Source organism: Tyto alba, unplaced genomic scaffold (genome assembly GCF_018691265.1).
Source record: "Tyto alba isolate M040663 unplaced genomic scaffold, T.alba_DEE_v4.0 Super-Scaffold_10, whole genome shotgun sequence".
NCBI lineage: Eukaryota > Metazoa > Chordata > Aves > Strigiformes > Tytonidae > Tyto > Tyto alba.
The window spans coordinates 24,882,535-24,904,181 of NW_024881262.1; the positions used below are offsets into that span (position 1 = coordinate 24,882,535).

The following is a 21,647-nucleotide window of genomic DNA, read 5'->3' on the forward strand; positions in this document are numbered from 1 at the left end:
GTCAGCCAGGACTGGCTCTTAGTACCAGTGGTTTTTGGGTACTCCTGTTTCCGCTAAGAGTTACTTGTGACAAGACTGGGTTTCAAGGTAGCATTGTGGTGCTAGTGCTAGAGGCTGTGCTGTCAGTTACTTATCAGCATGCACTAAATCATGCTCTCTTTAAAGGTGTGTTTCAAGAGGGATGGGGACAGGAACACCTGAAGCAGGAAAAGCTGGGAGGCATAAGGAAGGCGATTTACTTTCATTGCACTGCCTCTTTGCAAGTTATTTTTAACATCTCTACCACCTTCAGGCTCGTTTTACATCAGCTGCACACACTCTGACATGGTTAAAAAAACAAAACAAAACAAAACAAAAACAAACAAAAACCAAACCCATGGCCTGAATTACACTGTTTTGTCCTCTGTTGCTGACTGTGATGCTCATTAGGCTGGATGGGATTTAGGTGAGAAGAGGGAGAGGCCAGCAGGCAGTGGTGCCTACCAGGGGCAGCAGGAGAGGACTGGAGCTCCTCGGCTGCCAGGTGCTCTCGTCCTCACCGGCTGTACTGGGTCGGGGGTGCCTCCTGGTGTCCCTGCTTTTCCTGGGGAGGGGGTCTCAGCAGTGTGGGACTTCAGCAAGCCTGATTGCCTGAGACCTGTGCACCCAGAAATCCCCGAGGAGGGGGTTTGGGCTGTCAGTATCCTGGTGTGGGAGGCTGGACTGAGGCAGCTGGGGGTCAGTTTCAGTCTGGGAGTGCAAGATGGGTTTTTGGAGCAGTTTGGAGAGAGGGAGTGGGAGGAGGGTTGCAACTATGAGGGAGGAATCATGACAGATTTATCACAGCCTGAAATAAATTAACCTCTGGGAGGAATGATTTTTGTAATAATTTGCATTTAGATACTCTGACACATCCAAATAACCCCAAACCTTCTGTGAACATTGTAATGAATTCAGCCTCCAACATCCTGTGAGAGGGATAGAAATAGCACTATTTACATGGTTAAAGGAGCTGAGGACTCTTCTCTCAGTATTGGATTTTACACCCTTGGGACTGCCCTTCTCTCTTGTTTCTGTGGCTACAGAGCCTTGTCGCGGGGTGAAACGCAGCAGCAGTGAACAGCTAGAGAGCTTTTCTGGACTCAGTTAGCTAAGGTCCTGCCGCCTCGGTGTGTTACACCACATGCTGTGGCCGCAGCAGCTCCCAGCACAGCCCGTGGCAGGCAGGCCCACAGCTGAGGAGAACCTGAGTGGGCTGTGGCCACACAGGGGAAGAAGCACGGAGCTGAGCCCCGTCTCAGCTCATGTCAGTGGTGGCTGTGGGTAGGGCTATTCCCCCTGCAGGGACCCTGCCACAAAGCAGTCTGGCTCTGTCCCCAAGGGGAAAGTGGTCAATTGATTTAATATTTGGCACTCTCAAATGCAGTAATGAATTTGGTAGCCAAAATGATCTGCTAACCCAGGCAGCTGAGAGGGTATTTGAAGGACGATCCAAGCCCGTAGCCAGGCAGTGTGATATTTTCTTGTCATCAGCCTCCTGCCTATTTCCTTCTACTCCAGGGCAGTTAATCATAAATGAGATATTTGTTCGATGTTGTTTTCATGCATGCTCTGCCCTGTCTCTGTTTTCAAAGAGACTGTGAAGCTGGTGGGTTACATCCCTCCCTGACCTCAGCAGCCTTGGCAGGAGAGCTGGCTCTTCCAGGGGCACCCAGATTGAACCACACATTTTGACTGCCAAAGGCTGGGGCAAGACATTAGTTTTCTGAAGGGAGGCCGAACATCCCAAAGTTCATCTTCTCTTACTTATGAATGTAAATGTTTCTTAAATCTAGAGTGCTTAGGGCAGCGTGGAGCTGGTACTAGCTGAGCCATCAAATGTACCCTGGGCACGTCTGTGCTCTACTGTCAGAGCTGCTCAGCTGGAGGGTTGCAAGCCAAGGGGTGGGGAGAGATGGCTGGGTTTCAGTTACAGACTCACAGGGGATAGTGTAATTCTCTTTGGGCCTGACCCAGAGTTGGCCCGAGTCATTGGGAGTGTGTCCTTTACCTTCAAGAAGATTTGGAGCAGCCCTCTGCGTGCTGCCGGTTTGGCTTCTGCTGTGCTCCCTTGCTTTCTGTAAAGCTCTTCTCAGGGCCGAGAGCATGCGCTCTTGAGCAAGCAGTTAGCAACATGTCAGCTCTATACAAGGGGAAATTTATCTGATGCAGCAGTGGAGAACACACACGGTATCTTGCAGATTTACTCCTCGTAAAACACCTCTAGCTCTCCGTAGATATCTACAGATAATCTCCTGCCAAGTGAATCCACAGACATTTATAGTGCAGCTTCAGCAATGACATAACGGCAAGTTAGCAAACAAATGAACTTTGAAATACAAGGAGAGAAAAATAGAGTTTAGAATGCATTTATTTTGGAGTCAATAAAAAAAAAGGTTAAATAATAATAGTGATTGTTTCCAAGGTGGATCAGGTTAAAAAGCAAAGAAAGCAAATCATTTTCATAGTGCAGTGAGACTGTTTTCTGTGCACTGAGTATGAATTACAAAGACAAATGATAAAAACTTTGCTTCCCACTGAGATAAAGTGCTGTGGTGCTGAGTACCATACAAATGCCTGCAGAAAGAAAAGATAAATGTTGCTTCCAAAGGGATTGAAACTGCTCTGAGTTCAAGCATTAAAAAATGTCTATATTCAGTTCACAGAGTTGTGTAAAATTAAGCAATTTTAGCTAAGGGTGTGACTTTTCCCTTGCTTTCTGTCTTTTTCCCCCCCTGTCTCTTTCCCCTCTGTTCTGTGGTGCCGGCTGGCTGGAGGTTATTTGAAGCTCTGCTAGCACAGCGAGGCGTTGGACTGATGCCATCCTGCTGAAACAGGCTCTCTGCTTTGCCTGGGGTGGGAGTGTGGAGGTTTTTGTCTGGTCATGTCACGTTTTAATTAGTGCGCCTCTCACTTCTGCTGCTCCTCATTGTTCGTCAGGCAGCTTGGGCACAGCTCCTCCCTGTCCATCTTTCTCCTGGGGGCAGGCCCTGTTCTTACCCAGAGGCAATCCACACGCTTTCCCCCTCCGTTTTGTTTCTAAAGCCTGGGGCTGTGTGTGGAGGGAACCCGCCTGACTGGCAGCTTTGAGGAACATGGAGGTGTCTCCCTGCTGGGGCAGCCATGTTTGCTACCCCTAGTTTTGGGCCGGTCTCCTGCCTGAATCCTTCCTGAGGGGGTAGGAGACCATTGCGCAGCCGGGCCCTGCTTACTGGCAGCAGGCCAGCAGATGGCAGTTCCCCAAGCGGTCAGTTCCCACTGCTTTATCTTGGTTTACCAAAATAGGGGATTTGTAATGGGTTGTTTGTGGCTTAGGCTGAACCTGAAAGCCCTGGTGGGTAATGGCGCACGGAGAAGTGGCGGGAGTGCACGTGCTTTTGAGTGCTATCAAGTGCAAGAGCTTGCAGGACCAGGACCTCATCTGCAAAATTTATCAGCGGCTGAGCCGGTGGTGGTAAAGGTAGGGTTTGGGGAACCATTGGGATCCCTTGGGATCCATTGCCTTGTTTATAGGCCTTTCAGAGAGGCCGGGCACTGAAAAGGCCTCACTTTGTTCTGAGGGCACCAAGGGCGGCATGGAGGATGAACACTGCGGTAAGACAACTGTCAACAAAACTTTGATCCTTGTCAGAAATCCTGTGGCAGCAGAAATTGGACAGAAGTGGCTGGACAAGAAGAAAGTTTTTAATTTTTCATGACAGGAAACAAAGCTGTGTCTTGTCAAAAAATTATCTCTCTCTTTTTCTGCCTGTCTGTCACATGCTGGCAATCCTCACGCTGACTTGTACAAATGCAGCTTTGCAGAAATGAGTTCAGGGAATGAATTGCAACAGTCTAGTTTATGAAGGAAGGAAAGGCTTAGGCAAGCACTGTAACTTAAATTGCATTTGGTATGGCAAGCATTGAGCCATGTGATGTTTATATTTGACTCTTAGTTTTTGTATTGAAGCAAGTTGCTGCTTTTGTTGTTGCTTTGACGGTGTGGTGCCTGGGTGCTCGTGGGCACTGGAGGGGGTCCCATGGTAGACAGGAGCCCACAGGACACACTGCCCTCCTTGCTGGCAGCACAACACAAGCCTGATGGTGGGAGTTGTTCTCCTACGAAAGCTGGTGAGCAGCAATTTTTGTCACGTACACTTGCTGGCTGCTCTCCTGGTGCAAAGACAGATGATAACTTGTCTTCCAAGGGCAGGCTCACCCCAGCGCCCTGCAGAGGTTGCTCCAGAGCCATCTGTGAGCAGGGACCTGAGGGCCAGCAAAATGCAAACTCATCCTGAATGGCTTCTGCGTAAAATATATCAACTACAGAGCACTCCTGTCAAAATTGCTCTTAGTCAGGCTACTAATTGACATGGCATCCACAAGGGTAGGGACACGTGCCCAGTTTCAAAGACCCCTTACCCTAAGGCACCCATTTGCAAAGGGCTTTATGCTGGTAATAGCTAAGGACTTTAATGGGAAACTCTGGAGGACTGTGTAGGTTCAAGATTTGGAGCTGTTGAGACACACAAGATAAAACATGATTTTAAATACATCTTTCAGCTCAGCTATGATGTTAATACAGCAGTCCTGTAAAACTGCCAATAAAATCATTGGTAATCCCAATCAAACTATGTTAAACACAGTAACTTCTTTGTAATTGGTTTATTTCAGCATGTGCTTGGAACAAGGTGGGTTTTTTTATTCTTTAAAAAAATAACCCTGATGTTTGATTTCATTCAAATGAATTCTTATTACTGGGTAAGGAGAAACATGTAGGATGTATTTGCAGGTGGACGTGCCTTTGTTTGTGAGGACTCATAAGAACTTAAGCAATTATTTTTAAAATGTTGCTGACTCTGTCTATGCAAACGCTTGCTTATCCACAATAAAGAGATTGCAGAGGCGAGGAGGTGCTCCCATACTGAAGAATTTTTCAATCTGACTGCCGAATCCTCTTACCTTTCCTGTGCTTCCCTATAGCAAAAGGTATATTCAGTCAGTGATTGTCATAGCAGCCCTTTTTTGAGTGGTCTTGTCTCTTTCTGCGAGATAAATTTTTAATTGAAGAAGTTTGAAATTTTAATTGAAAAATGGGCAGATTTCAAAATGTGTGGAGGGGAATTAGTCACCCAAATTCCACTGGCATTCAACATGACTCTTGTCTTTTGAAAACTTCTCACTAGTCTCACCTCTCTGGTTATGGAAATGCCTTCTCATGATAGGTGTTTGCGGGGAGTTGGTTTAGGAAGAGAGGAGGGTGTTGGAGTTGGGTTATTTTTCTTGGCAAAGTAGTTTCAAACAGTTGTTTTAATATACATGTCAAGTCTAATGAGGATGACTAGTATGTCATTTAATCAGAGACTTACATGTCTTGTGGGATTCTAGGCAGAGCTGGATTCTAGGGCAGACTTTGAGCAGGAGACGCTTGTATTTCCCTTCTCCTTGCCCCATGTATGAATTTTATCTCCTTCAATTTTCCTTCCTTCACAGTCAACAGTGAGAAAATTTGTACCTGCATTCACACCAACCACTATACTAATGCAGGATAACTCAATTTAGCGGGTAAACATGTAAAGCCTGATGCAGATCCAGGTTACTAGGGATCTGGACTATTTTTATGCTGGTGTTGTCTGCAGTGAAATACTTCCTTTTTCAGACCTTGCCATTCAACTGTGTTTTCTCTCATTTTAGGGGAGCACCTGCGAATCTGCCCGCAAGGCTATACCTGCTGCACCAGCGAGATGGAGGAGAATTTTGCAAACAAAAGCCGAAGTGAATTTGAAGCCATGATGAAAGAGGCTGGTCGCTCTGTGCAGACAACTCTAACAGCGCAGCACAGAAGCTTTGACAGTAAGTAAAACCTGCTCGGTGTCCCCCTGCTCAGGGTCTAGTCACTGCTTAACTTTCCAAGCACTGTTTGAGCCAGGGAGTTGTGTTCGACACACCTTCCTCTGCATCTTGTTCAATAGTTTGCATGAAATGTTGACCTTCAATAGGAATTGTACCTCTGGCAGTGTTTTTGCAAGAGCAAGTCATTTTGAGAACTCCATTTCAGTAAAGCCATTGAAGGAGGCTGGCAGGCACTCATACCAACAAATTGTGTACCTTGGCACCGACACAGCTTTTACAGGCATGGCGTAATCGGGTCTTACCACAGCAGCATAACATTTGAGGTAGTGATGTAAAACTTGGCACTATGCCTTGAGCTGTAAATTGAAGAATATGGTAAAGGTGACTGGATAGCCCTTGGTAGGTGGGGAGGGTTTAAGGAGGCATGGATTTTTCTTGTCCTTTCCATATAGATTGCAAATGAAAAGGAGGTTACTTCACATTAGACGCTTAGAAATTTCAGCTTCAGATAATCATCTGAAAATGTACAGCAGTGAGGGTCTTGGTGTGGTGCATAAGATGTTGTGGACAAGTATACTCTCCAAAGTACAGTATCCCTCCTAATGTGCTAAGCAAAGGCTAAGGATGGCTCTCTTATTTTTATTGTTCCCTGAAGAATCCATTTTGCAGTGCACAGTAAGCCTCAAGGTCTGAAGGCTACTGGAAATAAATGGTTTCTTGGCAAAATTGAGATGACCTATGATTCAGAAACTGTATCCATTATCAGATTTTGAAGAAGGTCAGACATTTAGAATCACGGTCCTCCTAACTTTATCAACAGTCATCATGTGGAGTTATCATGAAAAGAATAGGAGTTGAGGAAAGAAGCTATAATAGCCAGAAAGGTGGAACTGGAAATTTCAAGCAGTAAATAATAGATCTAAAGAAATAAGCCTGACCTTCAGGGAACTGATAACCAAGATTAAGTGCTTTTACACTAAATAGAAAGAAAAGGCAGTGTATCTCTACAAAATGTATTGGAACTGTGGCCAAGGTTGACCACAGCAAAGGCATTCCGTTAAAAGCTCAAAATTAATTGATTTTCACCTGTCTTAAAAAGTGATAACCAGGTTTTTCAAAAGAGCCTTACAATGCTGGTTGCTCAGACTGATGTCTGAATGGGACCTGACATAGCTGCAGCTGAGCGCACTTGCTGGCCTCTGAAATCCAGCCCTTCACAGGGGTTAATGCAGAAAATCCACCAGCCTTGGCACCCTCTCCCTCCACTGCCTATCGCAGCATTGGCTGGTATATCTGCTCTTTATTTTTGCACAGACATTCAAAAGAACATGGTTCTACATCTGTCATGTAAGAGAGTGCAAAATTTGATGGAAGCTTTGAGGATTATATTGACGAGCAGAAGTTGCTTAGTGAAGAACTGATTTGGTATGAGGGTGATGTTTTGGTGGATTGATAACAATAGGAATAATAGTAAGCAAAACCAAGCATGTTATAGGAGGATGCTGGTGTTGAGATGCCAGCTAGAGCTGTAAGGGCTTTCCTTTTCTATTTGTTTTTGTTCCCCAGCATTTTATAAAAATAGATCTGTATTTCTGTGGTGCATACCTGAGTTTCTTTTAAGCATCAAAGTAAGTGTTCAATAAGCCAAGTATTACTTTAACAGACCATAATGCACAGATCATTGGTGTTTTGCAGTGGGAATAACCTCACATGATCCCACAAGGCCAAGAGGATGTGTCTTGCTCCCATTATACCTTTTTAGTTTGCTTAACTACCCTTGCAATCAATATAGAGTTTGTAATTTATGCAAGACATGATTTAAAAGAAGAAAAAAATTAATCATATTGTGTCTGAGTTTCAAGCATGACTTTATCTATAAGCAGTATTATTAGTTTTTCTTTAGTTACTGCATAGACGGTTTAAAATTGAGGGAGTTCTGGAGTTATGGTGGTGGGGCAATGGAATCACCTCGGCTCCTGAAACAATGCCATAGAATCCACCCCATCTTCCAGTTAATGTTATTAAACTCACAGTTAACAAGACTTTTTTACTCATAGTCCTGTTTGAGCTGTTCAAGAAAAGAGTTTTTTAATGTCAGATTGATAAATTCTACTCTTTCTGTCACTGGATGCCCGGATTTGCTGGATTTCCTTAGCAGCAGTTTAGAGTGCAGGTTTTGGGGCTGCAGACAGCTTGTCTTCATATTAGCGATTTTGTTTGGCCTTCAGAGGACATAGTGGGGGAGGCTCCACTGCATGGGGATGTACAACCCTTTCTCATAGTATTTGCAGCCTGGAGATCAGATTATTCATATATTCTCTGCTAGCAGGTGTGGCACATTGAACTTTAGGCCTGAAGCTGTCTTTTTTAGATTCATCACAGCAAATCTTGCTTCTGTAATCTCACCGCTCATCATGGCAATAGTCTCTACTTGTAAATTGCCCTGAAGCTCCAGCTAGAAAATGGCAAGGCTACAGCAATCTGCCTATGAAGTAATATTCTGCATGCTAGTGTTCAACATTTTGCTTTGGAGAATAATTCATCCTTGCAGGTTGTGGTCTGTAAAACCCTACATTGTCAGAGCACCTCTACACTGAGCTACGGCTTTGTCCTGTTGCAATGAATTATAACCTGTTGTCTCAGTCTTGCTGGGCAAACACTTTGGGGGCAAGAGCAGTGTGTCCTTTATCTCATACAAAGTATTTTTAGAAAAAATATAGATATGAAATACAGATGCCATGTGGTAGGTATAGCCATATATTCAAAAGTGATATATGTGGAATAGGAACCTATGGTTTGAGTGCTCTCTCTCTGCATAGCAGAGGACACATGCCTTCAGGGATGCCCTTCCTTCAGGATCTGCCAGGGGTAAATTTAAAGTTAAGAGCCTACAGTATTGCTTAGCTGCTTACTAGTGCATTTGTTGTTTTGCTTTAGTTTACTGTAGTTAGCCCAATTTTGGGGGCATTGGATTTGAGCTACACATGTGGTCATTGACTTGCTGTTAACCTTTTAGCTGAAAAGGTATTATTTGCTCTACAACCAATTGGTTTTAATTTAAAAAAGGAAAAAAAAAATAAAAAGCAGAGACCATGAGTGATGGGAGCATATGCCTTTGATAAGTTAGTGTTAGGGAGGACGTTGAGGTCTGAGTAGTGGCATTTCATTAGCAGGATTATGCGCACAAATTCTTAGTTAATTCTGATGTCCCAGGGCTCTTGCTCAGGCAGGGAGGGGAGTGTAGTTACCTGAGTGCACAGCCTGTGGCGGGGACCTGCTGGAGGCTGCTAGGTTGATTTTGGTCAGAGTTATTTGCCTGGAAAACTGTACATACCCCATTCTTTAAAAGAAAAACATGAATGATAAAAACTAAAACAAGATTGGGCGTCTTGGAGGGGGCTGGGAAGTCTCTGTTGAGAGTAGTACTAAATACTGTTTTAAAGATGCTACCAGCATTATACATGCCTCAGATTTTAATTGTGGAACGTGCTTGTTTTAAAACTGGTATCAGAAATTTTCGCTATCATTGTAAAATGAAATACTTTGTCAGGGAACTTTTTTCAAGCAGATGGTTTCATGAAAAGAAACCAATAAGAGCTGCCTGTTGCCCCCTCTGCCGGCTGCAGAACAGGAGTTAGCCAGTAAAGTGCTTTGGTTTTGATTGTGCTGAGAGCAAGCAATGAACATTGGGCATGTTTGGGAGAGATTCCTTGGGAAAAGGAGCTTTTTCTTGCAGAGCACACAACTGTATGACAGTGCTGCACAAAGTCGTGGGACTTCCAAACTCCTGTCCTTCCCAATGAAACTTTTGCCTCCATAATCTGTTACAGAGATGAGCCTGGAAACACCTCTGGACCCTGCAGGAAAGGCTGGAGGAGTGGTTTGTGCTGCCTGGCCAGAGCAGTGGCATTCGGACCAGGGCAGCCGGGATGGTGGCAGGGGCCGGGGCTGGGGCTGGCGGAGGCGGCGGAAAGAGGGAGCGAAGGCAAGCCGTGCTTGGAGTGACAGTGAGGGCCTGCAAGGAACAAGGCTGTTTTTCTAGTCTTGATGAAAGCTCACTTGTTGAGAGTCTAATCCTTGCCTGTCCATCTCTTTTCTCCCTTTTTCCCCACTTAAATCACTTTTTAATAATACTTCAATGTTGTGCCAATCTTTCCTTCCCAATCATTTTGGTACACTTAGCAAGCGCTCCCTGTGTGACTGCTGACCTTTAGCTGTGAGCCAGGAAATCTGTCCTTTCAGAATTGTTTCATGTTTTCAGGAAATACCAACAAGCCAAACCAAAATTCTTGGCTTTTATTCTACACTGCACAGTCTAAAAACGATTTGTAGCGCCCATAAATTCCGGGGGTTTAAGCTGTGGCAATCAAATGCAGATTAAAAATTATGTATTTTATAGGTGACTGCTCATTGGAAAGCTGATGTCATGTAAAAGCTTTCATAATGTCCAGTGTTGGTAGCTGGAAATTGCATATGCTGAAACGCAGACCATGCAGATAATTAACATTATTTGAGAGTTAGTTTTAGGCAGTTACATATTTCTTATGAAGATGAATCATTGTTTTAACTGTTACAAGGTGGGGAACATCATAGAGGCTGTTACACACTGATAGTTAAAATTCTAGAGATTTCTAAAGGCCCCATGTTTAAAATTCAACCATATGTGTCTTTGTCAGAGGAACTGACTTATTTCACCCACAGTATCTAGGGTTTCAGCCCCTAGGACTATTTTGGGAGAGAGGCATATATACATATATTTATTTCCGTATACTGTGGATGCTTAAGGAAGCTGATCAGGAGGGTGTGGAGTAAGTCCAGCAGACAGAGCTCTGTCCTACCCCTCTGAATTTAAACCTGGAGTACAAAATCCAGACCTAAATCTGAATTTTGCAGGTATTTTCTCAGTTGATGATAACAAGGCCTACCAGCCTGAAATTGTAAGGTATCTGAATTTGGTGGCCCACACACCAAAAGATGGGATATGTGGTACTACTCTGCGCAGAAAATGCTTGACACGAGACCAAAGCAATGATTATCTGGGACACAGGGACTGCAGTGCCTGTGTCCCCAGATTCGTTGCCCCAACCCAACTGCTCCGCACTTTCAGCGTCCTGCCGCCACCACTCTCGGCTGTGGAGCATCGCGTGGTTTGGGTTTGGTGAGGTGCTGTCTAAAAAGATGCTGTGCTTATGTAGAAACAGGAAAGAAATCTTCCAGGGGCTGGTTACGGCTCAAAATATGGAAATGCTGCTGTGTTTTGAAATAAATTCCTTTGTTTCAAAGGTTGTGGAGAGGAGCACTTCTGGAGCCAGCGGTGTCCCTCTGGCAGTCCCAGCCTGTGCTCAGTGAGCTGGCTGCCTCCCGCCGCCCCTGGCATCGGCACTGGCTGCTCCCTGGGACCAAGCGTTTGGGTTTGGGCTTTAAATATATTGCTTTTGATGCAGAAGCCCCTAATTAGCCAAGAATGCTTTTTTGGTTTGTTTTTTTTTTTTTTTTTTGTTTGGTTTTTTTTTGGTTTTTTTTTTTTTTGTGGTAACTCCCCACACTGGGGCTCTGCCCCTGAAATTGTGCTGGGTGGCCTCTGTTGGTGGCCTTGGCCATGGGCTCAGCTCTGCGGGAGAGCACTGACCTCCCGGGCATCCTCAGGCAGACGGGAGGTGGCAGCGGGTCCCAGCACAGGCTCAGTCATCCCTCCAGGTACGTGGTGAGGACATCAGGATGACTTCCATGGCTCACCTGATGTTTGGTTTTCCAGACATCAGTCTTGCATTGACCTTCTGCTGGTCTCATAACTGAATATCTAATGTCAGGCAGTGCCTGTGCACAGGCGTCTTTTCCAAACTGAAAAGTCAAAACACACCTAAAACATTTCAGCCCCCCAAAAAAGAGGTAGTAGAGTCAGGAAAACTGAGGAAGAGGTGGGAATTAAGGAGAGGAAGGTGTTTAAGATAAGCAGGAAGCTTGACGATCTTTTTTCCTAGTGAGATGACAAAGAAACAGCAGTTAATCACTTTTGCTAAATAAGAGTTCATCAGCTACACTGCATTTCTCTGACGGGCCAGGGGTACCCTGTTTGGCAAAATTGTGCTACTCAGGGCACCATTAATTGTTTTGTGCACCCTCCTGCATGGTGCTTGGGTAGCATCATTCAGAAGAAGCCCAGTTGTCCCCCAGCTTTGCCTCTGGGATGCATTATCAAAAGTACTTACAAGAGGAGCTATCAAAGCTGATTCCTTCGGCTCCCCTGGACTTCCTTCCCTTAGGGTTGGTTTGGGGATGAGATAGAAAGTGAGAGAATGTCCTTTAAGCTGGAAATAAAAAAGTAGGGTCCCAGGTGGATCCAGGACAGAGAAACAAATAAGGGGGTTCCCTTGGAGGCCTCCTTAGGAGGAAGGCAGCAAGCACTCACGCTCTCCTTCTTCCTTGTTTCCTCCAAGGAACCACCTTAAGAAAACTCCAGCACAAGTCCGGCTGTCACTCCCCCACAGTCACGCTCCACAGAAAGAAGATGCTTTCATGTGTGGTGCTGAGCATCTCGTTTGGTATTTATGGTTTCCTGGAATGGGGTGCGGCGTCTACGGAGGCGCATTCCTGGGCTCGGCAAGATTAATCCTGACAGGTAGCTGCCTCGGGGAAGCAAACGCTTAGGCTCACCTGTAGCAGTTCCAGCACCTGGAGTTTTCTCTCCTCTCACAGTCACTTCTCTTCACATTTAATCTGCAAGGCTCCGTTGTGTGCTGCAGGGTATATTGCAATGTACGTGCAGCACTTTGCTTAACAGATGGCATAGGCATGATATTATTTTTTACAGAAAGAAAAGAGAACAAAACGTGGCAGTGGCAGTGGCTGGGATGAGAGCACTGCACTGGAGTACCTCCTGCAGGGGCCTGCACACCCTGAGAGATGAGCTGCTTCATCTCTGCAGAAGTCCTATTAGGTAGAAAAGGTAGATCATGCATCTCGGTTTCAGCAGCTGTCACCATGTTTTGTCACCATGTTTTTGTCAAAAAAAAGCTGCCTCTGAGTGCTCAGAGAACGCTGAAATGTGCATCTGCTTGGGCACATAAAAGAAAGCACCTGCTCTTCCGAGATACTGGATGACACAGGCATATTTTGCAAGAAATTAGTGATGTCCAGATAGTCATTTCAGAAGAAAGCGTTGGCAGAATCTATTTTAACGTTCAAGAATCAATGCACGAATCTCTTTGAAAACCTCTGATTTCACAGAGTAAGCATCCAAGCAGCCAAACTTTTATTAAAAGTGCTGGATGTTGCCTTCAGTGACTGAACCAACATCACACCCAGATGGCTGGATGGAGGTCAGAGCAGCGAAACAGGAGATGAACAGCTGAGGTTTTTCTGCATGGCTCTGCAAAGAGCCTGTGTCTTGAACCAGTTTATGCTCAGCCATCTTCCAGCTGGAGTACTGGTTTCCACACGAGGCAGTTTTCACCCTTCAGTTCTCTGATGCTTGATGTTTTCTCATAAGCAGAAAATACTAGGATTTCCTGGGCTACTCTTACTGTAGGTTCTCTGAATCGGTTCTTGAGTTGGTAATTCCCCCCACAGCTTGGCATTTGCCAAGAGTCATGTCACTGTTCCTAGGCAGGTGCTGTGGTAATTTGGGAGCATCGAGGGCTCCAGCAGCAAGGTACTGTCCCCACTTACAGATCGGCGTACACAGTAAGCTTGAAAATACACTACTGAAATATGTGGCATGTCCTGACATTGGAAGTTGTGTTATTTTGAATACTTCAAGGCATCTGTTCTCATTTGAGGTGTTAGGAGTACTTTGTTCTCATTCACCAGAAATGCTCGCAGCAAACTGTTGATTCTGCTTTATTAGTTATTGGCATTGAAGTAGCACATCTATAGAGCCAAGAAGCTTCTTGTTACTGTAATGCACTGTAGGGCATCCTGCCTGTCTGAGACTCAGCCTGTGGTCCAAAGGCTGTTTAAAAACAAAAAAATGAAACAAAATAAACAAACAAACAAAGAAGAGGCTTGGGTGAGTGGACTGTGGAGAGAAGAGTTGAGTGGAAGGTCATACGATAGGTTTGTGCTAGAGGTGGGAACAGAGCTCAAGTCCCTTGGCTTTGCGTAAGGTGCAGGAGTACCAGAAGTCCCTCTAGTTCATGAAATGCAGTGATCCTCTTCCAGTAAGAGAGCAAAGGCATCATGTCAGTCTATGTTATACAGGGATTTATCAACCAAGACTTTTCCATGCATTCGTTCTCAGCACTCGCAACCAAAGAGGGAATAGTCACTGGTTCGAAATGCTCCTTGGGTCATTGGTATGAGTGTTTTTTTGTGTAAGGCCCCTTCCAAAGTGGAAGCAATGATCAGAATCCTGAGGGAGGTCTGCAAACAACTTGTATAAATGGCGGCAAGGCTGTAACAGAGTTTTTTGGTGTCTGGTAACCTGTATGATTAGGGGAGATGGGCTGATTTTTAGAGTGTACCATGAATACCAGTGGTACCAATGGGAGCTCGAAGGTGCTCTGTGCCTCTGAAAACTAGGCTGAGAGTTGATCTATCTACAGGAATAGTCAAAGATAATCCCTCTTTGTGATAGAGGCTGAATGCCTTTGCTGATGAACATTTCACCTTTGTATTTGCTATGTCTGCTTAGGGATGCATCACTTTCCCCCCCACCTTTCCTATTCAGACCACCACAGCTTCTTGCATTTAAAAGCACAGTTAATGTGGTGTAATACGTGCAGAGCTTTTTCCAATGTCTTATTTCCCTTCCAGGCTATGCCAGGTATTTTGATTCTATTTCCTGTATTTTCTGAAATTAGCCAGGTTAAAGGGAAAGAAACCCCTCATTTTACTCAGCAGTTCATAGCTACTTCTGAAGAAACTGGGTAGTGTTAAGTTATTCTCATTAAACCTGCAGATTTGGCCAAGACACCAATGAGCTGGGTTTGTTTCACTGTAAAGAGAAACAGAAATCAGAAAACCCAGCTTCCTTCTATAGGACCTGATTCTACAAAACATGAGTCCAGCATCAGGCACTTTGAGTTGGTGAAGCCAGGGGTAGAATGCACTATGAATTTTACCTCAGCTAGACGGCTATCTTGAGGAGAGGACTTGTGAAAATGACAGTTTCATTGAGGGCCTTAAAAGATTTCTCTTCAGTAATACTCCTTATAATCTGCTGCTATCCCAGCAAGATCAGTCCTTTGCAGAAAGTTGCTCCACACTGCTCAGTGATGATTCCTGCTGACCAAGGGGGGGTAACATCAGCACATACTTCACACAAAGGCCAGCATGAAAGCAACCCATAAAAGAACCCTGATAAAAAATAGTGAGGCTCCATTCATTAGTAGAAAAAAGAAACAAAGATTAATTTTTTTTCCCTCCAAAGCTCCTTTTTATTGTTTACCTAGCTTTGTTTTTGCATGTAATGCTGGAACTCGTCTCCATTTTTATAGTCACCTCTCCAAGAGGAATGCATATATTTCCACATTGATCGCTACACCTGCTACTTAAAACAACAACCATAACCTCTTTCCCTGGCTCAACCTGCAAGAACTGTCAAATGATAATCTGAAACAAAATTAAACAAAATAGGAAATATTACTAAAATGAGAGCGATGAAAATTGATTGGATATTCATTCTTACATGAAGAATGAGGGCTGTGATATTTTTCAAAGCAGTACAGTCAAGATCATTAATTCATTGAAACTCAGTGGCTTGGAGATTCTTATTAAGGGGGAGGGTCAAATATATAAAGAAAGGAAAAAAAACCTATCTATATGTATGTGCATATGTAGACAAGTGTGTGTGTTTCAATTGAAATGGGGCGAGCCCCAGTTTCAAGAATTGCTGTATTCTTTATAGGTGTTACTGATAATTAATATTATAATATAGTTACATGTCAAGAGGTAACATGCTTTGATAATTTGACTTGGGAGTACCACAAATGTCTAGTTAAATATGAATGCTAAATTGTAGTCTCCAGATGTTCTTAAGCAGAAATGAAGCTCCAAATGAAGGAGAAATCAGATACAAAAGGAGGAGAAATCAGATACAAAAGGAGGAGCAGCTTCACTGTGAATACTGGCGACTTCGATCTCTTGATTTTCATTTCCAGTAATGTTTTGCAAGTAACACAATGCTGAGCACCCCAGTGGTGACTGTCTCTGCTCTTCAGGTTCCCAAGCTACATGGCAATGATAAAAATAAATAAAGAAACCCAACACCCCCAACCTCCCTCCCCAAAAGTCCAAGACAGCTGTGATCTGGGGATCAGACTGTTGGTTAATCAAGGCTCAGGGAAATAATGTTTGCTACAATTTAAGATTAGTATCAAGTCTGGATTCAGCTTCTAACACACTAGAGATAATTGAGTGGCTTCCTACAGCCCCAGCAGTATAGCGATTCACTTGTAAAATGCAACCTCTGTTTTAATGCTGCTAAAAATGAATAAATTGGTCCTCAAGGACTAATGAATGCCAATAAAACTATTGCGCGGCAGCATGTAGTAAACTTGTCATGGAGGAAATGGCTGGAATTTACTTTCCTGAGAGCAGGATTTTGGCTCTCTTCTGGTGTGCCTGTCCATGCCTGTAGCTCTGCTCCTGCCCTCCTGGCCGATAGGAAAAGCAAGGGTTTAGGTGGAAATATTCAAGAATAATAGATAGCCATAATTTGTTTGCTTTGTGCTTTATTTGTGACATCTGAGGGCAGAAGTGGAGCATCCTGTTTGTCTTGGTTCGCTGAAAATCAAAGACTAATCTTTATCTTTGGCTCCCAATTAATAATAGTAGAGAGATAGCATTCCCCCTCCTCCAGTGCTCACTGCTTTGGCTGGTATCAAGAGCCTGGGAGCACCGACTGATCCTCCTCCTTCACACTTTCAAGTGAATAGGAAGGCTATGCAGTTGGCTATACCTGTGATGAAAACAGCCAGTATTTTAAATGTTGGGCACACATTTGCTGCAGCTTAGAAAAATTATGGCTATTTCAAACCTGAATTTTCTCCAACTTGAGGAGCTCTTTGAAAGGAATATAATTGTTCTTGTTTCTGCAGGATTTGGCATCCTCTGCTTTTTGTGTCTCTCGCAGCAATTTTTAGTCAGGTTGCAGAAGACATGGCTGAGCTAAGGCAGGTGAACTTGCCTCTCATCCCCTTGCCATGTCGAGCTCCCTGCACGTCATGGTGAAGCCCAGCCCAGTGGTGTGTTTGCCTTCCTGGTAGTGCCAGACCTGTCACTGTCAAGTCCCAGAACTGGTATACAGTTCAGCTTCTGTTTGACCATGTCTTCTGTATGAAACAGATAAGAAACACTAAATATTTTCATGTTTGCATAGTCTGTCATGAAAAAGCAAGAAGGTGAAAGACTAGAACTGTGATTCCTTGTGCAGTCTTAATTTGCACCTCACTTTCTGGCAGGAAAAAACTATTGATATTCACCCTTTAATGATGTGATCCTAGACTATTTTATTTTCTCACAGTCCCTTTGCCTCTTGCAGGGCATATGATAGATGATGTCTGCTGAATCATCATCATTCGTCGTGTAGCGTGATGCATTATTTACTGTACAGCAGCCAAATCCCGCACTCAGTACATAATTATTAATTTCCTCACAGGCTAATTAAAGATTGTATCATAATGCACACGCATCAGGGAGCTGAATTAAGGTTTCACCAGCAACTTGAATGTTTTCCTTTCCCTAAGTATGGGGATGCTTGGCTTTGCAATTATAAGACAGACTTGACTGTAGTCTTTACAAATCTAATCTGAGGCCCCACTTTCACCCCAGAGATTCTGGTCTGCGCCATCAAATAGGCAGCAGCCAGCCTGGGAGCCCAGCGCTCCAGCAGCCCCGCTCCCCACTCCGCAGGGTGACTGGATGTGCGCGGCTGGCCCAGGAGGTGCAGAGGGAGCCGCAGCCCCGAGCAGAGGGCCAGCCTGCTCCCTCCCCAGGAGCACCACCCGCTCCAGCGTGCAGCAGCCCCACAGCCTCTGGGGCAAAAAGAAAAGCAAAGGCAGCTAGCTGGGCCTGTTGTAAAGCACCGACTCCTCTCCTTCGTCTCAGAAACAGTTAACATGTTTGGCTGATCTTCTTCCCCAAAATTCATCTTGAAACAGATCCCCATCATGAAAGATTTGTGTAAGATACGTATGGTAAGTTTGCTGTGAGGTGTATAATTACAGGAGCAGAGTAGTCCCGGAGCTGTTCAGTCTGCTCATCAGAAATTTGCATCAAGTATGATTAGTTAAGTGAAATCTTTAAAGACCTCTTTATTTGATTACCCCTTTTTTGTTGTTGTCTAAAAGACAGAAAGTGACATATTTTGACAGGAAAAGATTTAGAAAGCGGTGATCTTTTTATTATATATTTCTTCAGTGTTTGACACTGTGTGGTTGAGAGCTTCCAGCGCTATAATAACAGTTATAATAAATGTGCATTGCCAGTGAAATTTTGGTTTTGTACTTCAAACATCACAGTTGAAGTGATACAGACTCAAACTGTTACCTAATAAAAAAAAAATAGCTTTTCTTTGTTGTTGCCTTTAAACTGTGATAAGCATTTCTGTTGGAGAATGAGCAAGTGCTTTTTTGTGTTTTTCAAGTTAATGCACAGAAAGTCTTCAGTTGATTAGCAGAGGTCCTGCGTAGGATGGCTGTTTCATTACCAAGAGTTTAAGTGAGCTATAAATATATTTTATGTCCTTGTACAAGTTCAGAGTACCATGAAATATAATTAAAATATTCTGGGCACTGCACACATAGGAGCAACATAGGAAATAAACGTTTGACCTTTCTTACCTTTGGTCACCAGTAAGCAATTGCTCTCTATGCTTCCTGCCTACATTACTTACTGTTTTGGCTTATATGCAAGAGGAAAATGCCTACTGAGAATGAGAATGCTGAATGAACATTCACAATTCAATAGTTCCTCTGTCTGGATTTTTCTCTTCTGTAGAAGGTGCAGTAGAAAATGCCACGCTATTAAGAAGCTAACAATTACCTTTAATTATGTGGGCCAGCTTCAGCTATGAACAAGAAAGAGATTTGGAATCTATTATTATTTCCTTTAATTTCTGAAAACAAGGCAAGAAATGCTAATTGAGACATTTTATACAGCTGAAGCACAGTATGTCTGAAGTGGTTCTGGTTTATTCCTAGCCAAAGGAAAATGCCATACATGTATCATACTGGAGTGGGATCTGCCTGTGGGTTAACATCCCTGAAGATTTATTGGGAAGCTGGTTCACTGAAGAGCCTTTTCTGTAAAACTGAACCAAGTTTTGACACTGAATAAGTTGATGTAACTGCGTTAGGACATGGCCTGATGATTTTCAGGTTTGCACTGGGGAATAAAGCTGTGACAGGCTATATCATTCTGAAAGAAACCCAGAAAACTAAATACACAGTAACAAATATAAAATTTTATCTATTGAGGCCAAAGAAAATAGAACAACCCCTTGTCTGCTGTGTGTAAAACAGGGAAAGAAACCATTGGTCAGCGGAGCTAACGGAAATGAGTTCACAGGATCTGATTACCTCTTATTTGAGTCTGTAGTTACTGAGCTCAGGGAGCGAGCCTGTAGGGCTCACAGCCCTCTCCTTATGATAGCTGCATCCTGCAGTGTTCTTTAAGCTCGTTTTCTTGTCTTGTTCTGAGTGCTGGTGGGGCTGCTGGTGCAGCCGCAGAGCTGGGAGTTCTTTGGTCAGCTATGCTGAGATCAGAAATGCTCCTGGAGGAGCTGGAAATGTCCGCAGCAGCAGTCTGGGACACTTTTGCTGGAGGTGTTCATGGTACAGGGTTCACAGGCACCTGCCTCCTGCATCTTCAGCAGGAAGGGAGGAGGTAGCCAGCATGGAACGTGAAATGCTTGCTGTAAACCTGCCCTCGCTGCCTGGATAGCAGCTGCCTCAGGAGTGTGCCCAGGTGAACCAAGGGTGGAATATGAGTCACCCTAAGAAATCAGCTCATCAAACCCAACTGCTGAGTGAACAGCAATAGCAGAAATATAGCCGTGGGAATAAGTGTCTTTATTAGACCGGAGGTAAGCATTGTGGCAAGACTTTCTGAAGAAGGGATATGCGTAAGGCTGTGAAGTGAGTGCAGTGCCGGAGGGCCGTGATCCTGGCAGCCACTGCTCTTGTTTCAGCACAGGAGCTGGTGGGGCACAGGGACGGGAAGGGGGCATGTGCCTCATGCTGCACTGAAGAATACGGCCAGGCATCCCTGCTGGGGGAATCTTGGACTTCTCCCTAGAACAGGCAGAGATTAGCACCACCAAAAAAAAAAAGCTATTGAAACAAACTGGCCTGTCATCGCAACCGCTCTTTCCCTGGTATATCTGCTCTTCATTCCTAAATGAGTAGACACACTCCTAGACCCATGGCCCTTCTTATGGAGTGTAAAGCCTCCCTTCTGTTTAAATAAACATGATACATGGTAAGGATCTGATACAGAGGCTGCTGAAGTTGCTGGAGGGGCGCTTCCATGGCCACTGAAGTGGACAGTGTGTGGTTAAGGTGAAAAAAACACCTCGAGACTTAGGTGTGAAGAAGCTGGAAAGGCTTAGTTTTAACAGGCTGTCCCTCCTGGGCATCAGGGCTGAGAATTTTGCTGCATTGCTAACTCCACATTTGCAGATCAGAAGGATTCTCTGTGGAAGGTGACTCTGCTTTGAAGATGGGGGTAGCTTAACACCAGTAGAATATATAAATAGCCTCCAACCAGAAACACTTGCACACTCTCCATTGAGGCTCTTTAGAGGCGTATTCCTGAGCACATGGAAGGGTCGTGTTGGCAGACAGCAGTCGGGAGGAGATAGCCTGATCAGCAGCAGTCGTGTTTGGACATCTAGGAGATAGATGGGGGTATACAGGCAAAGAGAAAAAAGGGATTTTTTCCAAACTTGAAAAGCACATTTAAAGGAATTAAGAGTGATAAACAGGACTCTGTCAGCAGGCACAGTTTAGGCTTGGTCTTTCTCCACAAAAAAAAAAAAAAGAAAGATTATTAATTTTCATTAAAAGAACCAAAAAGATTGGAATCTGTGCTGTCGTAAAACTTCTAAGTCTCTATTGTGCAATATATTTTAAAAGGACAGGCATTTGAGATAGCAGGCGATATCTGCACAAACCACAAACCACATATATGGATAAAATGCTTCCCTGCCAGACCCGAGTGATGGGTCACAGCATGTTGACTGAGAGCTTTCATCACAGTAATTGGACTGTTTGATATTTGTTGTGTTCTGCACCAGAAGCTTCCCAAGCAACCCAGGAAGCAAGCAGCCACCAACAGCACATTTAAATCTTCTCAGGTCTCTTCTGTAGTCATAGAGCTACAGTAAATCTTGCTAATTATTTCATTAGAGTTTTGTCCTCTTTTGTATGTAAACCCAGACATTTATCTGTAGAGTTGCAGATTTAGGGTATTTCGTAGCAGTGTTAAACTCAAAATAGAGTACATTTTCTCCATACTTCCAGAGATTCACAATGAACTGAAACAATTTAGAACCCAAAATCGGATACTGGAAGTCCTTTTTCTTCCAATAATAGAAATTCACTGTGTCAAGCTAAGCTGATAAAATACTTCCATTTCAGATTGCTGCAAACAGGTAATTTGGACAAGGAAGCAGTCACACTTGGAACTCATATTAGGAATAAAATTATTTTTCAACACTGTCAAATTAGCAAAACTAATACCCAAGGAACAATTTGTAATTTCTTATTTACAAGAATTGCTGATCTGATGAACGATACCTGTGCTCATGCTCTGAGAGATTACCATCGTGACCATGCTAGCATGTTAATGTTTTA

At 44.0% G+C, this 21,647-nt stretch overlaps 1 protein-coding gene across 1 annotated transcript in view; it reads left to right on the plus strand.

Annotated features, from left to right (window-relative positions):
- Positions 1-21,647, plus strand: part of GPC1 (glypican 1) — a 215,873-nt gene that overhangs the window by 100,544 nt on the left and 93,682 nt on the right. Inside the window, exon 2 of the mRNA XM_033001616.2 lies at positions 5,692-5,850. Coding sequence (XP_032857507.2) covers positions 5,692-5,850 — 159 coding nt within the window. The remainder of the gene's footprint in view (positions 1-5,691; positions 5,851-21,647) is intronic.